This window comes from Rhagoletis zephyria, unplaced genomic scaffold, assembly GCF_001687245.7.
Source record: "Rhagoletis zephyria isolate East Lansing unplaced genomic scaffold, Rhagoletis_zephyria_1.1 Rzeph_scaffold_00683, whole genome shotgun sequence".
Taxonomy (NCBI): Eukaryota; Metazoa; Arthropoda; class Insecta; order Diptera; family Tephritidae; genus Rhagoletis; species Rhagoletis zephyria.
This window is the reverse complement of record NW_016157767.1, coordinates 80497-99383: the sequence shown is the minus strand read 5'-3', so window position 1 is coordinate 99383 and position 18887 is coordinate 80497. Positions and strand designations below refer to the sequence as shown.

The 18887-nt window shown below is 34.8% G+C and overlaps 1 protein-coding gene across 1 annotated transcript in view; it reads right to left on the bottom strand.

Moving 5' to 3' along the window:
- The window catches only part of LOC108361024 (beaten path Vc), a gene marked incomplete at its 3' end in the record, with an annotated part of 126898 nt that extends 108220 nt beyond the window's left edge, over positions 1-18678 (bottom strand). Inside the window, exon 1 of the mRNA XM_017613559.1 lies at positions 18437-18678. Within this exon, the coding sequence (XP_017469048.1) occupies positions 18437-18527 (91 nt within the window). The remainder of the gene's footprint in view (positions 1-18436) is intronic.
- Between the last annotated feature and the right edge of the window lie 209 nt (positions 18679-18887).

Sequence of the window (18887 nt, the reverse complement as noted above, 5' to 3'; positions counted from 1 at the left end):
CTCACTTCTGTGCTCTTGAGTTTCTCTATAAGAACTTTTGTTGGCATACGCATCGCACCAATGTTGTAGTTGCAAGATCATACAAAAAGATTACGCATGCTTGGCAGAGATCTCACGGGTGGAAATAAGACCATTGGTAAAGCTCATGACACCAAAAGGGACAGGTATTCCATATGGTATCACAGCGTTACTATTATTGGCCTATGTGTGAGGAGGATACTGCACCTTAGTGGTTTCAACTTAAATCAAAAATTTTGACTTTACAGACTAATTTAGTTTTTAAACGCTCTTTTGCATTGGCCAACGAAAAGCTCTTATTAGGCGCCGCGAAGTAAGCGGGCATTGGCTAGTACAAATATAAAATAGTTTCTGAGTAATTTCCACGCGCACCGCAATCGTTCAAATAATAATAGTAAAGTCCTTAAATGCTTGACATTCATTACCCGCAAGATTAACGGCTACGTTAGCGTTCACTGAAAGCGCATTACTGGTGTAGCGGTTTTTTTTTTAACGTGAATAGTGGCTTGCCATAAATAGCTCGCACTGAAATTTTCTTAACTGCGATAAGCCGTTTTTTTTCTTACTTATTCGCAGAAGCCATTAAAAATGTGCTAACATCTGCAAAGTTCAAATCAGTGATGTGGTCCCGGAGAGAGACAAGCTTGCGTCTGTTGCTTCTGTTCCTATTTGAGTGCTATCACCGTCACCATGCAACTAAACCATATCTTAATCTTTTCCAAGTACCAACGCACAGTTATGGTGACATTAAATGTTCGAATATCGTTTTGGCCATCTAATTTTCGTTTGCCATTTTATGTTCGTAAAATGCATTTATTGCAAAACTTTGACATTTATTTCAGCATTCATTTCGTTATTTATTCTCATCTCTTCTCTACACATTTGTGGCCAATTTAGCAGAAAATTTCCTCACCACCATTATTTCCATATTTTTCGACACATTATTGCTGGCGTTGGGAACTTTGGATGCGGTACTTAAGTTGAAACGAATGTCACTTTAAAGTTGGAGCATAATTTAGTTAGTGTGGGGAAAAAAGAGCTTTCCGAAAATAATAAGAAGATGTTTATACTAAGTATTTATGGGTATTTTATTTATTTGAGAAAATTAATAAATGTAAATGATGGTTCTGTTCACGTAAGTGGGAAATGATTTTGACTGTCACTCACCTAGTAGTGGGCAAAAGTGATTCTTTGCGACCAAACATACTGGAGTTCCGCGGGTTTCGGGCCCGCCACGTTAAAGACCCGCCTAATAAAGTAGGAAACCATGCCATGGATGAGACTCCCTTCGTTTGATAATGACCACGGCAAATGTATAAAGGACTAAGGTTTGAGAGTATTCACCTAGAAGAGCCGGACCCCTAGTGGTCGAATTTGTCCACCGTATTTGATTTTCGAAACCCGACTGAAGATTTGTAAGCAGTGGTGGTCCCACATATGAAGTGGTGTACAAATCCATCAACGCGAACCTGTTCAAACAGTTTTGTTCTGCTGGATTCTGTATTCAGACCACTGTGTGTCGGATTTCAGAATGAAAAAAGGTGCCGCATATAGTGGGACCGTTATTGGGAACTAAATCGGGAAGTGAGACGTACTTGCCGCAATAAGAAGAGAGAGGCCGAAATGCCTGAGTGCGGAAAGTTTGAAATACTGGCCGAAAGGAGAAGTGCCTGAAAATTGTATCAGAGAGTTAGGCGACACACGGAAGGACCAAGGCGAAATCCTGTAAGAACAATCATGGCGACCTAGTGACTGATGTCCAGAACGCACTTAAATTATGGAGCGAACACTTTTCCCCCCTATTAAATGGCAGCAGCACTCAACGTAGTGAAGAAGTAGAGCCCGAGCCCCAGTCGATGATGCAGAGTCGATGTACCACCGCCTGACTATGATGAGTTACGAATAGCGACTATGCAGCTGAATAACAACAAAGCTGCTGGAGCTGACGGCCGGCAGCCGAGATATTAAAGTACGACGGCGAAGAGCTTTAAGGTGCAGAATAAGGTCAGAAGATCGCATGCCCGACAACTGGACAACTGAGTATGCTGTGCCCAATCCACAAGAAAGGCGACAACCCCATTCCCGCCAACTACCATGTGATCAGCCTTCGAAGCCTAGATTACAAGCTCTTGTCGAAAGTATTGTGTAAAAGACTGCACTGCATTTTAAACGAACGCATTGGGCTATAAGTAGTGTGACTATGGACTTAGCAGTTCCACCATAGACGAGGTATTCGGACTCGGTCAAAATCGCCTGGGTGGTTATAGCGCCAATAAAGAAGAAAATAATAATTGGAATTTAAGAAATCTGAGCCTGTGCAATACTTTAGTGGCGTAAAATCAATAGTGGGATTCATGAAACGGCGCAGAGTTGTTGCAAATGTCGCAACATTTGCCACCTTGCGACGCAGCTGATTATTTTTGTATGGAAACTTTCTTGCTACAAAATTGTGACATTGTCGTTTTATTTGATGCTGGCAATCAGGGCAAGGTCAAGGTCGCGAAACAAATGTTTTTGAAAATGATATTGAAATTATCTATGGGAGACAGTGTACATATGTACATACATAGTTGATATGTACTTATATGTTTATTTAGTATAATAGTATATGTTACTATACTTCAAATGCACTTATGTTTTATTTTATGACACTATCCACTTCTGCTTGTGCTTTGTTATATAAACAGTCATCATTGCTCTTCGCATCACAAATATCGTGGGTACGGTAAATAAAAAGAGCATTCAAAACATATTGACTCAAACACTCATTTGCAATTTAAAATAATTGTGAAGTAATTAACTTCAGTGGTTGCCAGTTTTTGGCGATGAATGCAATGGAATTTTTACACTTAAAAAAACTCATTGAACGGAGAGTTTCGAGTTCAGGAACATGAAGCGAGTTTGAACGGAATCGGATTCGCCGCTTTTTTTCTACTAATTAACTGAAATGAAATTTTCCATAAATATCTTTTACGAACAGATAACCAAACCACGTTTTATAAAGTTTTAATGGTAAAATACGACCAATTTTTGATAGACAAATTTTTCGCGCGTCTTCGCTTTTTTTTTCTACTAATTAACCGAAATGAAATTTTCCATAAATATCTTTTACGAACAGATAACCAAACCACGTTTTATAAAGTTTTAAGGGTAAAATACGACCAATTTTTGATAGACAAATTTTTCGCGCTTCTTCGCTTTTTTTCTTTTATTATACGCAATACACTGTTTGTTTTTACTACGTTTAGCCGGGACATAACAGTTATAAGTTTTGTCGGAAAAACGTTGTTCCACAATAGTTATTAGACAAGCAATATTTTTTATTTCGCCAATAAGAGTTATAACCCCAAGTTTACCTTTAATTTGGAAATTATTTTTGCAAGTCTCCTTAAGACAAACGGAGTTTTCCGATCGAAATATATTGATTTTCGAGAATTCTATACCATTTCTATGAAATAGCGTTTTTCCCCCATATGAAATACATGGAAAACTTTATGGGCTTTGAGGCGGTTGTTTTTTTTATTCCATTAAGAAAAATCCCAGCGGGTGAGAGCTTAAAATCTTAAACTTTTTTTTTTGGACCACCCTACTTTATAGCCAACATTTCTCGCAGTGCACAGAAAACCCCCTTTGACAAGTTTCGAAAGCAATTACTTTCAGTTTCAATCACTCTTCATTCCATTTTATGTGAACTAATTGCCTGACCTGCCAACGATAATGAGGAAAATACCAAAATAATAATTATGAACTGCAATTTAGCCAGATTACAGCAATAATGAAATGCTTACCACAAAATCAGAAATAGTAAAAACAAAAACAATAATAATGAACAAAAGAATAAAAAAAATAATAAATGAAAAGTAGATCCTACTCATGCCGCTCGAAGCAAGATAAGACGAAACATTTGACGGTACTCTCTGACAAAAACACACAAAACATTTCGAAAACTTTTTCCGAGCAACCTTGCAAGCGTGCGAAAATAAACGCGTAGCATAGCAAACAGTTGCGTGCTTCGGATGGTAGTTTAAATTAAAAGATACAAATTTCATTTCATTTAACAATTTAAGCTGGCCAAAGCGACCATCAACAAAAACAAAAACAAAAACAAATTAGGAAGCATCATTTCAACAACAGCAGCATTTCATCAACGCACTCTCGGGTCAACTAGCGCAGTCAAAATTGCGCATGAAACATTAACTATGCTATGAAGGCAATAATGCGAGCAGGAAAAAAGAGGGGGAGGAGAAAAACTAGGAAGTGGGAGTAGGAGTAGCCCTGCAGCGTACTCGTAATACTCAAAAAGTTTTACCAAAAAGTTGGCTGCTTATGGCCGTTAGGGTTTTGACTACATAAAATGCCGGCGGCCGAATACAGCGAAATTAACAAAAATTAAAAACGAATACAACAGCGAATAACGCTACACCAACCAAAAATGTACACAAATATCCATACAATAACAGTGTGAAGCGCCATGCGTACGGAAAATTGCCTTAATGACGATGCGGCTGAAGTTGTTGGAGATGTGAAGCCCTCCCTCCAATCTCGCTTTCCTGCCGCAATGTGGATCTTAGTTCCATTGCCTCATTCAATCGAAATAATTGGGGGTTGAAGCGCGGTGTTGGCGGTTTGGTTTGGTTGGCGCTCATTTGCTTGGCCAAAGGTCCATTTGCCGGCCGCGTTGGTTAGCTACAAGAATGCCCGACGTAGTTATTTAAATCATAATAAACTTTCTCCCGCTGCCGCTGTTGGACTAACTCACTTACCAACTTTTTTCGCTTATTTACTCACTCATTTTTGTACTGGTATTGCAAACTTTTCCGTACGCTAGTCCGTTTGACTGACTGACTAACTGCCTTTCGGCTGACTGCAGACGGAGTAGCCGCTTGACTGCTGATGAGTTGCTGGTTATGCGGAAAAAATTTGAAAGCTATTTTAAATAGGAATGGAGAGGCAGAGGAAAGACGTATGCATAGATATGCAATTACTTATTAAGTAGTATGTCGTTGGTGAAGGGGTTTGTTTGCGGAAAACATGCTATAGGCGCGTTTTTTGTTGAACTTGAAAGCTGAATGTAGCATGACGGCAGATTAACTAATTAATTTTGTTTTTTTAGTGTATGTAGATTCACAGTTGTGAATATCTCTCAATGTGCTGTCGATTATCTAACTCATTGAATTCATCAGCACAAGCTGATTATCTAGGAATATACCAGTCCCATTCAGACACATTAAAAAACGCGATTGGCATTTAAAGTTGTCGCGAATCCAACAGAAGAAAAGGTAGACGATCAAAAATAGAAAAAAAACATCGTCTTGGGATTTGGGGAAGGTTTTTATCAGGGACCGAGAACACACGGTAAGATCGAAACTAAATGTCGTTCTCTTAGGTTTGTTCTGAAGAACGCACGTACAACATCAACACCTAAATGAGAAAAAAACTGTCAAAAACCTTCTCAATGGGAATTATACAAGAACAAAATCCCGTAGAATGTTATCCAAATACAGGAAAATGCGAACAATACTTTCGAGAATATTTCTGAAAGAAGAAAAGTGGAACCAAAGCTTCCGGAACATTTTGGCAAAGAACACAACGGGAACAAAAATCTATGGAACTTTCTCTCGAAGAACAATTTGGAAACTAAAGTCTCAGGAACTTTCCGATAGAGAACGATTCGGGAACAAACCTTCTCTGAACTATTCGCAAAGAATGGAAGCGAGCCACAAACGTCAATGTGGTAGAGAAAGTCTACACCTAGCACATGAATTGGTTATCCAAGTCAAGATATTGCACGGTAGTGCCAGTTCGATTTGCAATTTAATATACAAATTTTGAATAGCCTTGATTTAGTTATTTACAAGTTAGAGCTCTTTTTAAAAATCGACTATCCGGCTACTCGCTTAGTCGACTAGTCGATTAGCAACATTTTTGTCGGTTGATAGTCGAATAGCAAATATTTAATTAACCGCTCGAATTCGACCAACCGTTCATTTTTAACCGCTCACTATCGAGTAGTCTGAAAAGCGACTAACCGCAATCATTCGAAGAGGGACAGTTTTCCACCATAACACAACTGTACAAGTGTGTTCGTTGTGTTACGCAAATAGACTAAAATTGTGCAAAAAGTTCAGTAAATACAAGTACGGCCAGTTGAACACTTGTAGGACTTGTAGCGCTTGCATTACAGGCCCCAGGTGGGCGACAGAGCTATACCATCAATTCCAGAGACATAAAGAATCACCTTCGCATTTAATTTCTTTAACATTATGAATGCAGAAGTATGAGTAGCCAGGCCATGAAAAAAATTATCAAAGTCACTCATGGTTGAGTGAAAGAGCCATTCTGGCGGCTGTAAATGCAATAATCTAAAGAGAATCGGAGGTGGGGAAGTGACATACAAATCCATTGACCCGTGATGAACTAAGTAGGGAATTCGCCAATTTATTAATTTTTTTAGTTGCTCAGATGTTGCGAAACATCAACTTGACTAAGTTATTCTAAAAAGTTTTGAAGGAAAAACACTTTACGATGTGTCAATTTTTGTTGTTTTTTTCTCAATTTTCATTAAAAGCGGCCTCAAGTTCAAAGTTGTGGAATATGAGAAATATGTTTTTATTGTTGCCTAGACTATTGCCGCCGAAACGGAAGGCAGGGTTGAACTGAATGTTATGCTGTCATAGTGTAGTTATGTACTATAATACTCTTATTTACCTTTTCATTAATTTCATATCAGACTGCTGCGGCAGCAAAGAGCAACTTGGGTTTCTAGTAAATTATACAAATTTCTGGAACACTTTAATTTAGGCATATAAGTAAAAAAAATTATAGTTATTAATTTTTTCATACACATGTATGCGGACTTATACAGTTTGCTTTTCCATAAAAATTTCTGCAGTTGTCCAATTATTTGTGATTTGAATTTACAGCAAAAACTGTACAACAGCCAAAAAATTTGCATGGATGACAAACCGCATAAAGGTAAGATAATAGCTTTTCTTTCAATATTGTCTGCATATTAAAAATAACTTTTAAAATTCTTACTGCATTAACTAACAACTTTCGGAGTGAAACGCTTTCCATCCTCAATAAAAATGTCAACGAATGCATAAGGAGGAATATTCACAAATATTTACATTGCCAAATTGTATACACACACACAAATACAAAAATAGTTATTTCAAAGAATATTTAAAAAAAAAACCAAAGTCCATCGGTATTTTTCTTAAAATAACTTTTGCTGTCAAATGGAATTAAAAAAGTTTTCGACACAAGCATGCCGTGGCGAATCATAGTCATCTTTGCTATCAGCCATCGGAGTCGCTATCCGCTGTCTAACTTTTTAGCAACAAGCATATTGAATCTATGTATTCTGGATATCTGTTTACCAGCTATCAACGCTTAGTCTAGCGTGCAAGCTCAATGCGTACTATGTACTAACAGCTTAACTTTTCATAAAGGAAAACGTTGAAAACTAACTACAAGCATAGATTTAAGCGCGTTACAGGCGAAGCTGTGCAAGGGATGACAGCAAAGTGTGATGGCGATGGCAAAGATACATACATACATACATACATACATACATATTTACATGTATTGAATAGTGAAGAACTAGCGGATCGCAGAGAATTTGATATTAGATCTGATAAAACAATTTTATTTTATTTAAAATGTTTTAAACTTTCAGTCGCGCGGATATACATAAAAACACACATGTGTCTGTATGAATGCAGACTTTTGTTCCTACCCAATTTGCCATTACGGAGAAGGTTCCTCAAAATACTGGTGGGTACGAAGAAACGCATTCGTTTCGAGTTCACCCAACCGACTTCACCAGACCGACGTCGCAGAGACTTCGATTCGATGAGAAAAAAGGAAGTCGGATCGACGTTGAATTTTGTATAAAAAAAAAAAAATTACTTCGTTTCGACGTCGTTTCGAGTTCACCCAAACGACTTCACCAGTGTGACGTTGTAACGACGTCGATTCGAAGTCGTCTTCGTCCTATGGCAAATTGGGTAACTATACCAATGTATGTATGTTTGTGTAAATCTGTACCTTGTGCGTACGCTCGCCTAGCCGCCAGCTCAATTCGACAGCCAGATTTTCCTTCGAAATGAAATCCATAAAGTTGTTGATTTCATTTCGTTCCGAGTTGAGTTTTGCACGCTTTGAGATTTGAGTTACATTTGAGAATTGTTCAAGCGTACATTGCATACATACGTACACGTGAATGTACAATGTACGTTTTACATATACATATACATATATGTACATATCGTCACCTGAAATGCAAAAAGACGTAACAATATCGTAAATAAAATGGAAAAAGTCGTGACTAATATTTTAATTATTTTTTCCATAAAATGATGTGGGGAGTTCTAATTCAATAAAATTCATCAAATAAATCAAAGAGTGAATTTTGAATTTTTTATTAGTTATGACTTTTTGCATTTGAACGATGATGTTTGTTACGTCTTTTTGCATTTCAGGTGAACGATATATAGAACATTGCATCCATTTGCATCACTGGCGCTTGTATGGCTTGCGGAACAAACTTTATTGAAATGCTGCAAATATTTTTGCATTTTTTGTTTTTAAACATTCTGTAAAAGTTAAGAACTATGTTTTACTTCGCGTGGTTGGCTTCTTAGCAAATACTGTGTACAAAAAAAAGGCAATATTTTCATTCATTGGCTTCGTGTACTTTTGTGATTAACTACGGAATATCCTTTTTATACAAACAAATAAATACTGTAATTTTTTAGAATCGTCTATCTTTTTTACGTCACAAATAATAACATTGCTCGAAAAAATTATTTTGTTTTCTTTTTGTGAGTTAAGCAGAGTGTTTGATAAAGATAAAAACTGCATGCGTAGAGCCCCTACCCGCTTAATAAGTTAATCTTGTTATTAAAAAATTCCTCAAAGGAAGAAGAAGAGGAGGACAAGTTCCTTCTAAAATTTCAGTTTATTTGAACAAGATTTAGCGATAGCACAACGCTGTTGTTTGTTTTCCGGAAACTACAGATTTTAAATGCGATTTTATAAAGAAATTGGTATATTTTCATCAAATCTTGTTAGTTAGCAACTAAGTTTTGCCTTATAAAAAACTAATATTTTCAAAATTTTTTTTTGTTCCTTAACCGGTTGGCAGATGCTTAATACATCTAAGATCACATTATAATTCATACCAATGGTGGACCTCATCATTAAATATTACAACACATCAAAAAAAAAAAAAAAAAAACACCAGATAAACATCACTCATACGCCATGGTGAATCCAAGTGTTTTCCTTGTCATTTCAAATACTAATAGTATAATAGTAATATTTAGAATGGTTAAATAAACAATTGGGTGTTGTTGTTGCGAGTTTCCTGAAGAAAACCGATCGAAAAATATTGATTTTCATGAATTCCATACCATTTTTTTTTTTTAATAATAATAATAATAATAATAATATCCCAACGGTTTTTACCCTCCATTCCCGCCCATCCGCACGAGGGGAGCAGTCCGCATGACATACGGAACCAGTAATTTAAATTTTTGCGCCGAGTCACGATAGGCAGGAGTTTTTTAAGTGTCGATATCTAAAACTGTTCAGCTACAGAACTAAATTCATCAGCCGATTTTATGTCTTTATTTTAATGATTCATTTATTGAGAGAGGACAGTATCGATTTCTTAATGCTGAAAATCGGATCTGATATATCAAACGTGCTGAGAGTTAAAATCCTGGCATAAGCAGCGGAGTGGGTAGTGCAATTCAAAATTAGTTTTACAAGCTTTCAGCAATAGGGGGCAAAAGTGTCTTGATACCCGGGAGGAAAAGTTGTTTTTTCGCATATAAAATATATGGAAAACTTTGAGCGCTTTGAGCGACCTCTAAATATATTTTGATTTCAAAGTAAAAAATAGGAGTTTTATAATTATTTTTACATTGGAATCGAAGCACACTCTTCCGATTCACCTGCGATCAAAAACAGTTATAAGCAAGTAAGCGTATACCCGTTTTTTCCGAGTATTTCTAGTAGTGCGGGGACATAGCGATTTTTGGTCAGTTCTAATCCAAGAGATATATAAAAGATAGAATTAAAAAAATATGCAATAAAAAAATTTACAAAATTCACATAACCGTTTTTGTTGACGCAGCGACGATTCATTTTTAACTAACTGCAAAATTGTATGTACATACATTTGTATCATTACCTAAAGGTGAAAAGGTGCCAAGTCAATTTTTTGAAATTGCTCAGAAGGGGCGAAAAATCGATGAATTTTCGCATTATATTTCATTCTGCATCAAAAGCAAAATTTAAAAAAAAAGTGGACTTTGCACCTTTTCACCTTTAGGTAGCGATATGTACATATGTACATGTGCTTCATATTATAGTATGTATGCAATCTACGATGTAACTTTATTTTCCGCTACGATTTTTCGCGTCATTTACTCCGAAGGCTTTACTAAAACTATAAACAATGTAAATTTTTTGTCATTTATCCGGTTATTCGCAATTTACTCGAAATTTAAAGGGCTTAGAAGTCAAACGGACCTCAGATTCGGATTCAGCGGGTCGAAATACATGTCGGTGGGTGGGTCTGGTTAAAAGCACACGCACACCATTTCTTTTTGTGCTATATATATATATATGTATAGCTATCATCCTGATATTCTTATTTACTGGAAATCTCGTTTTAACTATGAAAACCAGCAAATGTATTTAATGGTGAACAACGCCGTTTTCTTGATTAAAAGACAGGGTAGGAGAGAAGCCATTTTGGTACGTTGTTGAACCAGCTCTTGGTGGGAAAGAAAGTTTTCACTGGTAACCCTGTCATACATACTTAGTATCTGCATATTCACGTCGACAACTCAATTCAAAACGTCGAATGTGTAGATGTGTGAAAATGGGGTGAAGATTCCATCAGATGAGCACATACTGACACTCTGCTATGATTTATGAAGCTAGCAAATGAAATAGAGCAAGAAATATCCAGAAAAATGGATGAACTGAAAACAAGCTGCTGGCCAAAGCCGAAGCTTTCCATGGCAAACAGAGTAAGAAAAATAGTGGCAAGCGAAATATGTATGCAAAGGAGTGAGTGAAAAATAATAGCCAATGGTTTTCATATATGTATGTGTGAAAAATAGTTCCAATTTCTGTGTGACTATTACATACATATGTACATGTATGCGAGCGCATAGCCAGCTGCGGCTGTCAGTTTCATCTCATGTGTTTTTTTGCCCTGTAGAATTTCGCTGAATAAGAGATCAGTTATTGGCTACTTATACATACATACATATATGTATGTTCTTTTGAATATGTATGTATGTATGAGCTTGGTTTGCACATAAGCGTTTTTCCGAAATATATTCCGGTTATCATCAGCGTAAAGGCTAATTCGCAAATAACAGCGTAAATACCAATTCAAAGCATGCAAGTGAAACAAGTGTTGGGCCACGGGATTACCGATTGCTAAGAAGAAATTCACATACATATTGAAAGCTGTACATATGCACTAATGTATTAGTAATACTATTTTTAAGTAGCTCAGGATGTGAATCTGTGAATCCATGCCAAATTGACCAGATGTTAGAAAGGTCATAAATTTGATTTCGACGAATTTCTGGTATGAAGTTTTCTTTTATTTTCGAACGTTGTGCAAATTCTGTCTAAATTCACAATTCAAATTTTGCAAGTTTATTTTTAAATATCTCAAGTCTCAGTGAACTCCAAATCAATAAATAAAAAAATACAAAATTGTATGCGTAATGGTATTCGTAGTTACCAATTTCTGCAAAGGCCTGCATCTTTCATCATTGATGTAATCAACAAGAATTACTTATAAAAATGCAGGGTTAATTTTGTTTGGTCTTATCTTCGTGTGTCTTAAATACATTTTTTATTGATGAAAATCACAAAATTGGATATTTGTTTAATATAAGTTTATTTAGAGTATGTAAACATTTTTTTTTTTTTAATAAAAAACACCATCTACCTGAAAAATTTTGAATCTTTTAAGATCAATTAGATGTATGGTGTATAAGAAATTTTGTGACTCAAATAAATGGCCACGCGTTGTTTTTTTGTAATACTCTTAGTATTTTTTCGAGCAAATTTTTTTTTGTTATTTTGCTATAGAAATACCGTCAAAGCTTTGCACAAAAACATACATATAAATCACAGTTGCAAAAGTTAGGAATATTCAAAAATTCAAACGGCTAAAAAATTCGTCAGCAGAGAAATTCTCAAAAACCAAGGGGATTGACCGTTTGAAATTGGCATTTCATTAAACTAAAATTGCATGGGTTATACAACTGCATAACCAAAAATGTTCTGAAGATTTCGAATAAAAAGTTGAAGTTTTGATGAAAATTTGTTGAATTTTCATAAACTTTATATGAAGTTTTGAAACTGATTCATACGGTTTTGGTTAAAGCTTGAACGGTATTTTTTTAGAAAAATTACAAAAAAAATTTTCGTTCGAAAAACATTACGAATATTTAACGAAAATCAGCACATGATTATTTATTTGAGTTCCTGTAATAAAGTTTTTTGCTTTTTTGGTTTTTTACCATCAAAATTAATTTTTTCGAATTTTTTTTAGGACATTGTTTTATTAGGCCCCAAATATCACCTTCAAAACGTGAGTAGGACCAGTTTTGTTATTGTGTAATAGTTTTGGAAATAGTATTTAAAAAATAGGCTTGCCAAATCCGGGAAACTGTGAAATTTTGCATTACTTAAATTTTTGTCCCTTGGCAGATTGACGCACATGTGTATATTTAAAAAATTGTATTTCGAACTTTAGCGTCGCTCTTAATTTTTGGTGCTATAAAACTTTCTTTTTTTTTTGCTTCTAATTTCACCTTCGTCAACTTCTACGACAATATACCAACCCATTTCTCTGCCGCCCCTGCTATTGTGACATTCGGTCAGCTGTTATCATTCTTATTCCCATTTCTGCTGTCGGCAATTAATCAAATTGAAATTGCAGCATCCAGCAAGTGAGTACTAAAAAGCGAATATATATTTACTACATATTTTTTGTAAGTGTATATAGATCAATTTCCTGCGACAGCTTTTCGCTTTCCAGCAGAGTATGTGTATGTGTAGTCTATCGGCGTTTGTTAATACATACATATGTATGTACATTCTGTCACAATACTACTTTGTTAAATAACCATTTTTAAAAGTATAACTTGACAAAAGATATCACAAAATCTATTCACCTTTGCATAAATTAAAATTTCTCTTTGAATTTATTTCATTTTGCTATTGCAAGATCTTTAAAGTAACAAGTAATTTTTAAGCAAAAAACAAAACCGACTTCGATTCTAAAAATTTAAGTCTATCGTTAATTTTTGCATGGTCCAAATATCGGATAGAAACGAAATTAGTATGGGATCACCTTTCCGATCAAAAAAAGAATTATCGAAATCGGTTAACGTGGTCCAAAGTTATGAGGTAACATACCTAAAAAATAAACTATTCCTCCTCCTTTTTTTGAAGTCGGTTAAAAATTAGTATAGCATTTAGTACATGGTCGGGATAAATTAAGACGTAGTTAGACCAAACTTTTAATTTAGCGACGAAAAACAATTTTTTTTTTTCAATCAAGAGTTTTAGTAAATGATGTTGCCTATAATTTGATCGATTTAGTGTCATTGCAGAGCCCCTGTGTGGCTTGCAAGCCGTAGCTTACTACCATATCAAAAATTATTCCGGGGATGGAGTGGGAGGGATGCTTAAAACACCGTGTGATAGCCAAGCTGGGTTAGCGTTGACCATAACTTAAAATCCCAGCGACTTACCACTTCACTGTGCTCAGCGAGGAGGGAGTTGAGAACTGCATAAAAAATGCATATCCACTTAAGAATGTTTGAATCACTTTTTAACACAAGTGCATAAGTTCAACCCTTAAGCTCGAGGAAGCTGAAAGGCCATAAAGTAAATGCTGCTATGATTTCACCTCAACGGCTTCCACGCAGCTGTTAAACTATGGCCTTGCCGAATGAATTTCAATTGGACAATGGCGGGTTAAGTTCTCACATCACTAACCAAACATTCGTCTTGTTTAGCTTTAAGTCGAACAATTTTTTCATTTCTGTGAACTTGAGCAGTTGCCAACAAAAATGCCAGGCGGACCCGAGTGCAGTTTTTATAAAAAACTTGTTATCTTTCTGCCACGTTCATTTCAAATTACATATCGTTGGAAATCTCAAAAAGAGCTTAGCCATTTGCGAGAAAAGCAAAAATTGTACATTGTCTGGAAAATAGAATACATTTTTTTGGTGAAAATTTTTGCAAAAAAAAAAAATTTGAATAAAATTTTTAGTTTCCACTACTAAAAAGTTCTAATAGGTAAGCAATTTGTGATTCTCTATCACAAGTGTGACTTGATATAAAATTTAAAGAAAACTTATTACCTTTTTGGTCACGGAAATAATAAACGCGTTGAAGGTCACATTAAAACAAAACTACTTCCGGTTCAACAATAAGATATATAAACAGATTAACGGGTTAGGAATGGGCAATCCGACGTCAGCAATACTCATGGAAGTATTCATGCAAACACTGGAGGAGAAATACATGAAAAACCTATCGACCAACCTAGGAGTAAAATTCTACGCGAGATATGTCGATGATGTAATATGTCTAATAGAGGGAAACAAAGAGAAACAGATACTAGACTATCTCAACAAACAACACCAGAATATAAAATTCACCATGGAAACGGAAGAGGAAAGAAAGATTAACTATCNTAAGCGCCAAAATATTATTATTATTAGTGAAAACAAGACTGGTTGGCGGGGAAATAGAGATAACAGATACACAAGAACTTTTGTCCTAAAGCATGAAAATCAGTCTATGCTCGCGATGATTAAATTTTTTGTTTGTTAACTTAAAATTGTTGAAGTCGTTCATACAGCTTTTAAAACTTCTAGTCAAATGTGTGTGATATTTTATTCCCTTTAGCATATCTCCAAGAAACCAACCCCAGTGTTCTTTGAACAACCCCCACAATGAGCTGAATTGCCGGTTCTCAAAAGCCAACAAAGCCTTCTAATTTTTTTTCCACATTATCAACAGATTTGTAACAGATTTGTAGAGCGTAATTTTTCTTTGTGGAAAAAAGGCTTTGGTTTATAATTGGCTCTCAGAGACCACGAAAGTGTAACGGCTTCTAGTTTGGCTGAAATTGGCTCTTAAACGTCAAGTGGTTATAGTTTTGAAAAAATTAATAAACACACAAATAAACTCTTTTTCTGTAATAAGATAGCGTCAATTTTTACATACGAGTACATCGATATGTGCTGTCCCAACATAAAAAATAGCTTTGAAGTCATTGTTTTTGAGTTAATGCAGGCAATTGTTGTTAATCCACTGCGAATTATGAGAAGATATATTTAATCACTGTATCACAAAAAAGTGACTAACAACACTCGAAGCCATCAAAAGTATTTTGTACTGTGGCCAAAAAAAAAAGCTCGCAACAAAGCAAGCTAATATTTATCATTGTCATAATTTATAACATAACTATTTTTAAGCTTTACAAATTGAAATAAATTTGAGATAGTTTTTGTGGGGAAAAATTAATAACAAATACATAACTACGAGTGTGTAAGCATATTTTTATGCTTTATTTTTGGTTTGTTACTTCCATGTGTATATACAGGGTGTACATTAGCGATGCCATTTAAATAAATTTATTTCTTTTCGACAGTAAGAGTAGAAGGGTTTTGATGGACAAATAGTTTCTTTGTTCTTATTTGTTTTTTTAATTTTCACTAACTACTGACACAATGATAATAGATTGGTGCTTACACACATGTTAGTGTTTGGCCGAGCTTCTACTGACATCCTTAGCTGAAATTCCAAGAAAGGTTGCTTCAGTTCCGCTTTTTTTAGAATACGCTTTTCACTTAGTGCTGCTCCGAATGCATTGCTAAACCTACTCTCATTTAATGTCCTTATGGTCGGAGAGGCCCTTAAGGTCCCCTACAGGCCCAAAAGAAAAGGGTGCTGGTATGATAAATACAGCACCAATTGAGTTTAGACCTAAATATCTTGTCACTCGGACATCTCTGATAATGACGTTTGACTAGAGAGACCTTGATCCACAACTAATTAAGCCACTCCCTTTTTTTGGTCATTGAAGCCACCATTAGAAGCTGGGTAAATATTTGGCTCCGATTTCGTTCATATTTGGAAAGGTTGCTTTAAAAATATTTGTTTTTACAATTAACTTATTTCTCTTTTCAGATGATTAATACAAACACCAATAAAATGACTTCAAGCCCAACAAATGAAATTGGTTAATTAAGTAAAACTTTATTTTCTTACAAATTGCTGCTTAATTTTTTATTCAAGTCAAAATATATAAAATATTTTTTTTTAAGCACCCTGCACGACTACAATAGTTTCATAAAAATGTGCACATTTTCCAACAAATTCATATGTATATGTATAGTACACCTGATCTTCTTAAATGTCTCTTAATGTCCTGAACTCCATTAAATTAATTGCTTAACTGTTGAAATTATTTTCAATGCAATTTTTTCGCTTGCATTTTGTTCTTTTTTTATAGAATACAAAGTTTTTGTGTGCCATTAAGCATACATGCATTTCTGTATGTATTTATGCATGTATGTGCATATGCATGTTATTGTTCTATTGTGGCTTAAATACACACTTTAGGCAACCGATGTTTTTGTTTAAGTATTACTCGCAGGCTACGAATGTGTGTATTCCAACAAAGTCAAATAGGCACCTACACATTTTAATCCTTAATACTGAAGTGGGATTGCAATTGATATTTCATTTTGGTTTTCAAGAGTTAACAATTGCGCTACTACAATAACATGATTGCTAAATGCGTATATACATACATACATATATATGTACGCACACATGTATTGAAGAGCTGACCATTAACGTGACACAAAAAAATATTGTTCTAAATCCGTTAATACCTTTGCCGTTAAGAGTTTAAAAACGCTAAAAATCATAGCGCGATTTTTTAAATTCTGCAATACAGCATTTTTGGCGCAAATTCGGAGGTTATTAAACTCAATGTTATATCTATGTGTTTTTAAACAATTCCTTTTTATTAATTATTATTAACAACAATCTTTTATTCTTAGAATTGAAAGCCCTGATTGATTTTAGATATGTAACGTTTAAAGTACCTAAGCAAAATTTCTAATTTACATTCGAATTCCATATTTTTGAAACCTGACTGAAAATTTATAATCAGCGGTTGCATAAACTAGTTGATACAGGGTGGTGAAAAAATTCCTCCTATTGAGGCCATTGTGTGTCGCAAGAAAGTTGTCATACAAAAGTACTCAGCTGGGTCGCAAGATGCAAAATTTTGCAAAAAGCGCAACATTTGCCAAAACTTTGCGGTGTTTAATGCAATTCACTAATAATAATTCAATATTGCAGTAATTTGACTTTAAATACATGAGTATTCCAAAAACCGAAAAAATTTTTATTAGATTCCATTCGCGTATTAGTGGAATTGAAAAAATTCGATCCGTTTGCCACAAAGTAAATACATATATGTAAATAATTAATTATTTTAGCTAAATTGATTTAATACAAAATATGCACCTACATAGATATATGGTCATATTTTATTTATTGATTTTGAATATATAAATTTGCATACGTAAGTATGTAGTATGTATGTTTAGAAACAACTAGCACTCATTGTAACTGCTTTCAATAAAATAAATAATACAGCATATTTTATGGGCAAATATGAATTCGCTTATTTATTTATAAATATTGAGGGGAAATTATGCACACAAATGTGCATTTATTGTTGCTCAAAATTTGTGTTATTATAGAACAAAAATACCTATTCAAAAATTTACAAATTAACATATGTATGTAATAAAATTCTAGCACCACCAGCAGGAGTGCGGCAAGGAAGCAGTACTTTCAAGAGGAAAAAAGGAAGACCAAAAAGAGTTAAGTGCGAAAAAATTGGTCTCCAGACGGCCGCTCTATCCCATTACTATCAACCCAGCAGTCACCTGACGATAGTGAGGATTAAAATTTTCTAAAGAATTCTTCCATGGAAAATTTTACTAGAGGTCTTTTACCAAAGGTCATGTCACCGACGTAAAAGTATCTAAAAATTAAAATAAATTTTGTTTTCTACATGGAAAAAGTTCAAAGTTGGCTTTTTCTACAGAGAATTTTTTACAAGTGAGTTTGGCTGTTATTCCTTCTGGGAATAGATTTTTAGGGACCTTTACGCTAGCGACATGAAGTTTTTGCCTGAGAAGACTCTCGGTAAAATTTTTCGAAGAATAACTTACTAGAACATATCAATTCTCTAGCAAATGCAGTATAAATAAAATGAATACACATACAGTACAAGTAAATAGAGTCATCAACAGCTACTTACCAATAGTTGCCAAAAGTGCGGCGATAAAGAATTGAATGGAATTCATGTTGAATCCTTTCCAATTTACGCAGTAATCCCGTGCAATCAGCATAAATCCATAGCAGACTTAAATACTTTTACGTTTTTTGTCGCGCCACTTTTTTCCCGCTTAGCGCGCGTTTACACACATTCCAACCAATGAACATTAACCGGCAACAATTTCATGTTTTTGTGTATTTGTTTTGATATGAATTTTTTTTTTTTGCTTACCCTATACTAAATATATGGATTTTTTTTTGTGTTTGACATTGTTTTCTTTTCTGGCTTTTTCTGCTTTGCTTTTGTTTGCTTAATGCTTTCTGTGAGCAGCGTTGGAACAGATGTCAACTCGCTTTAAGCTGAGAAAACGGATATAATATATTTATGTATGTGTGCCGATAAGTGTGTAGAAGTTATTATAGAAAGTACGTCC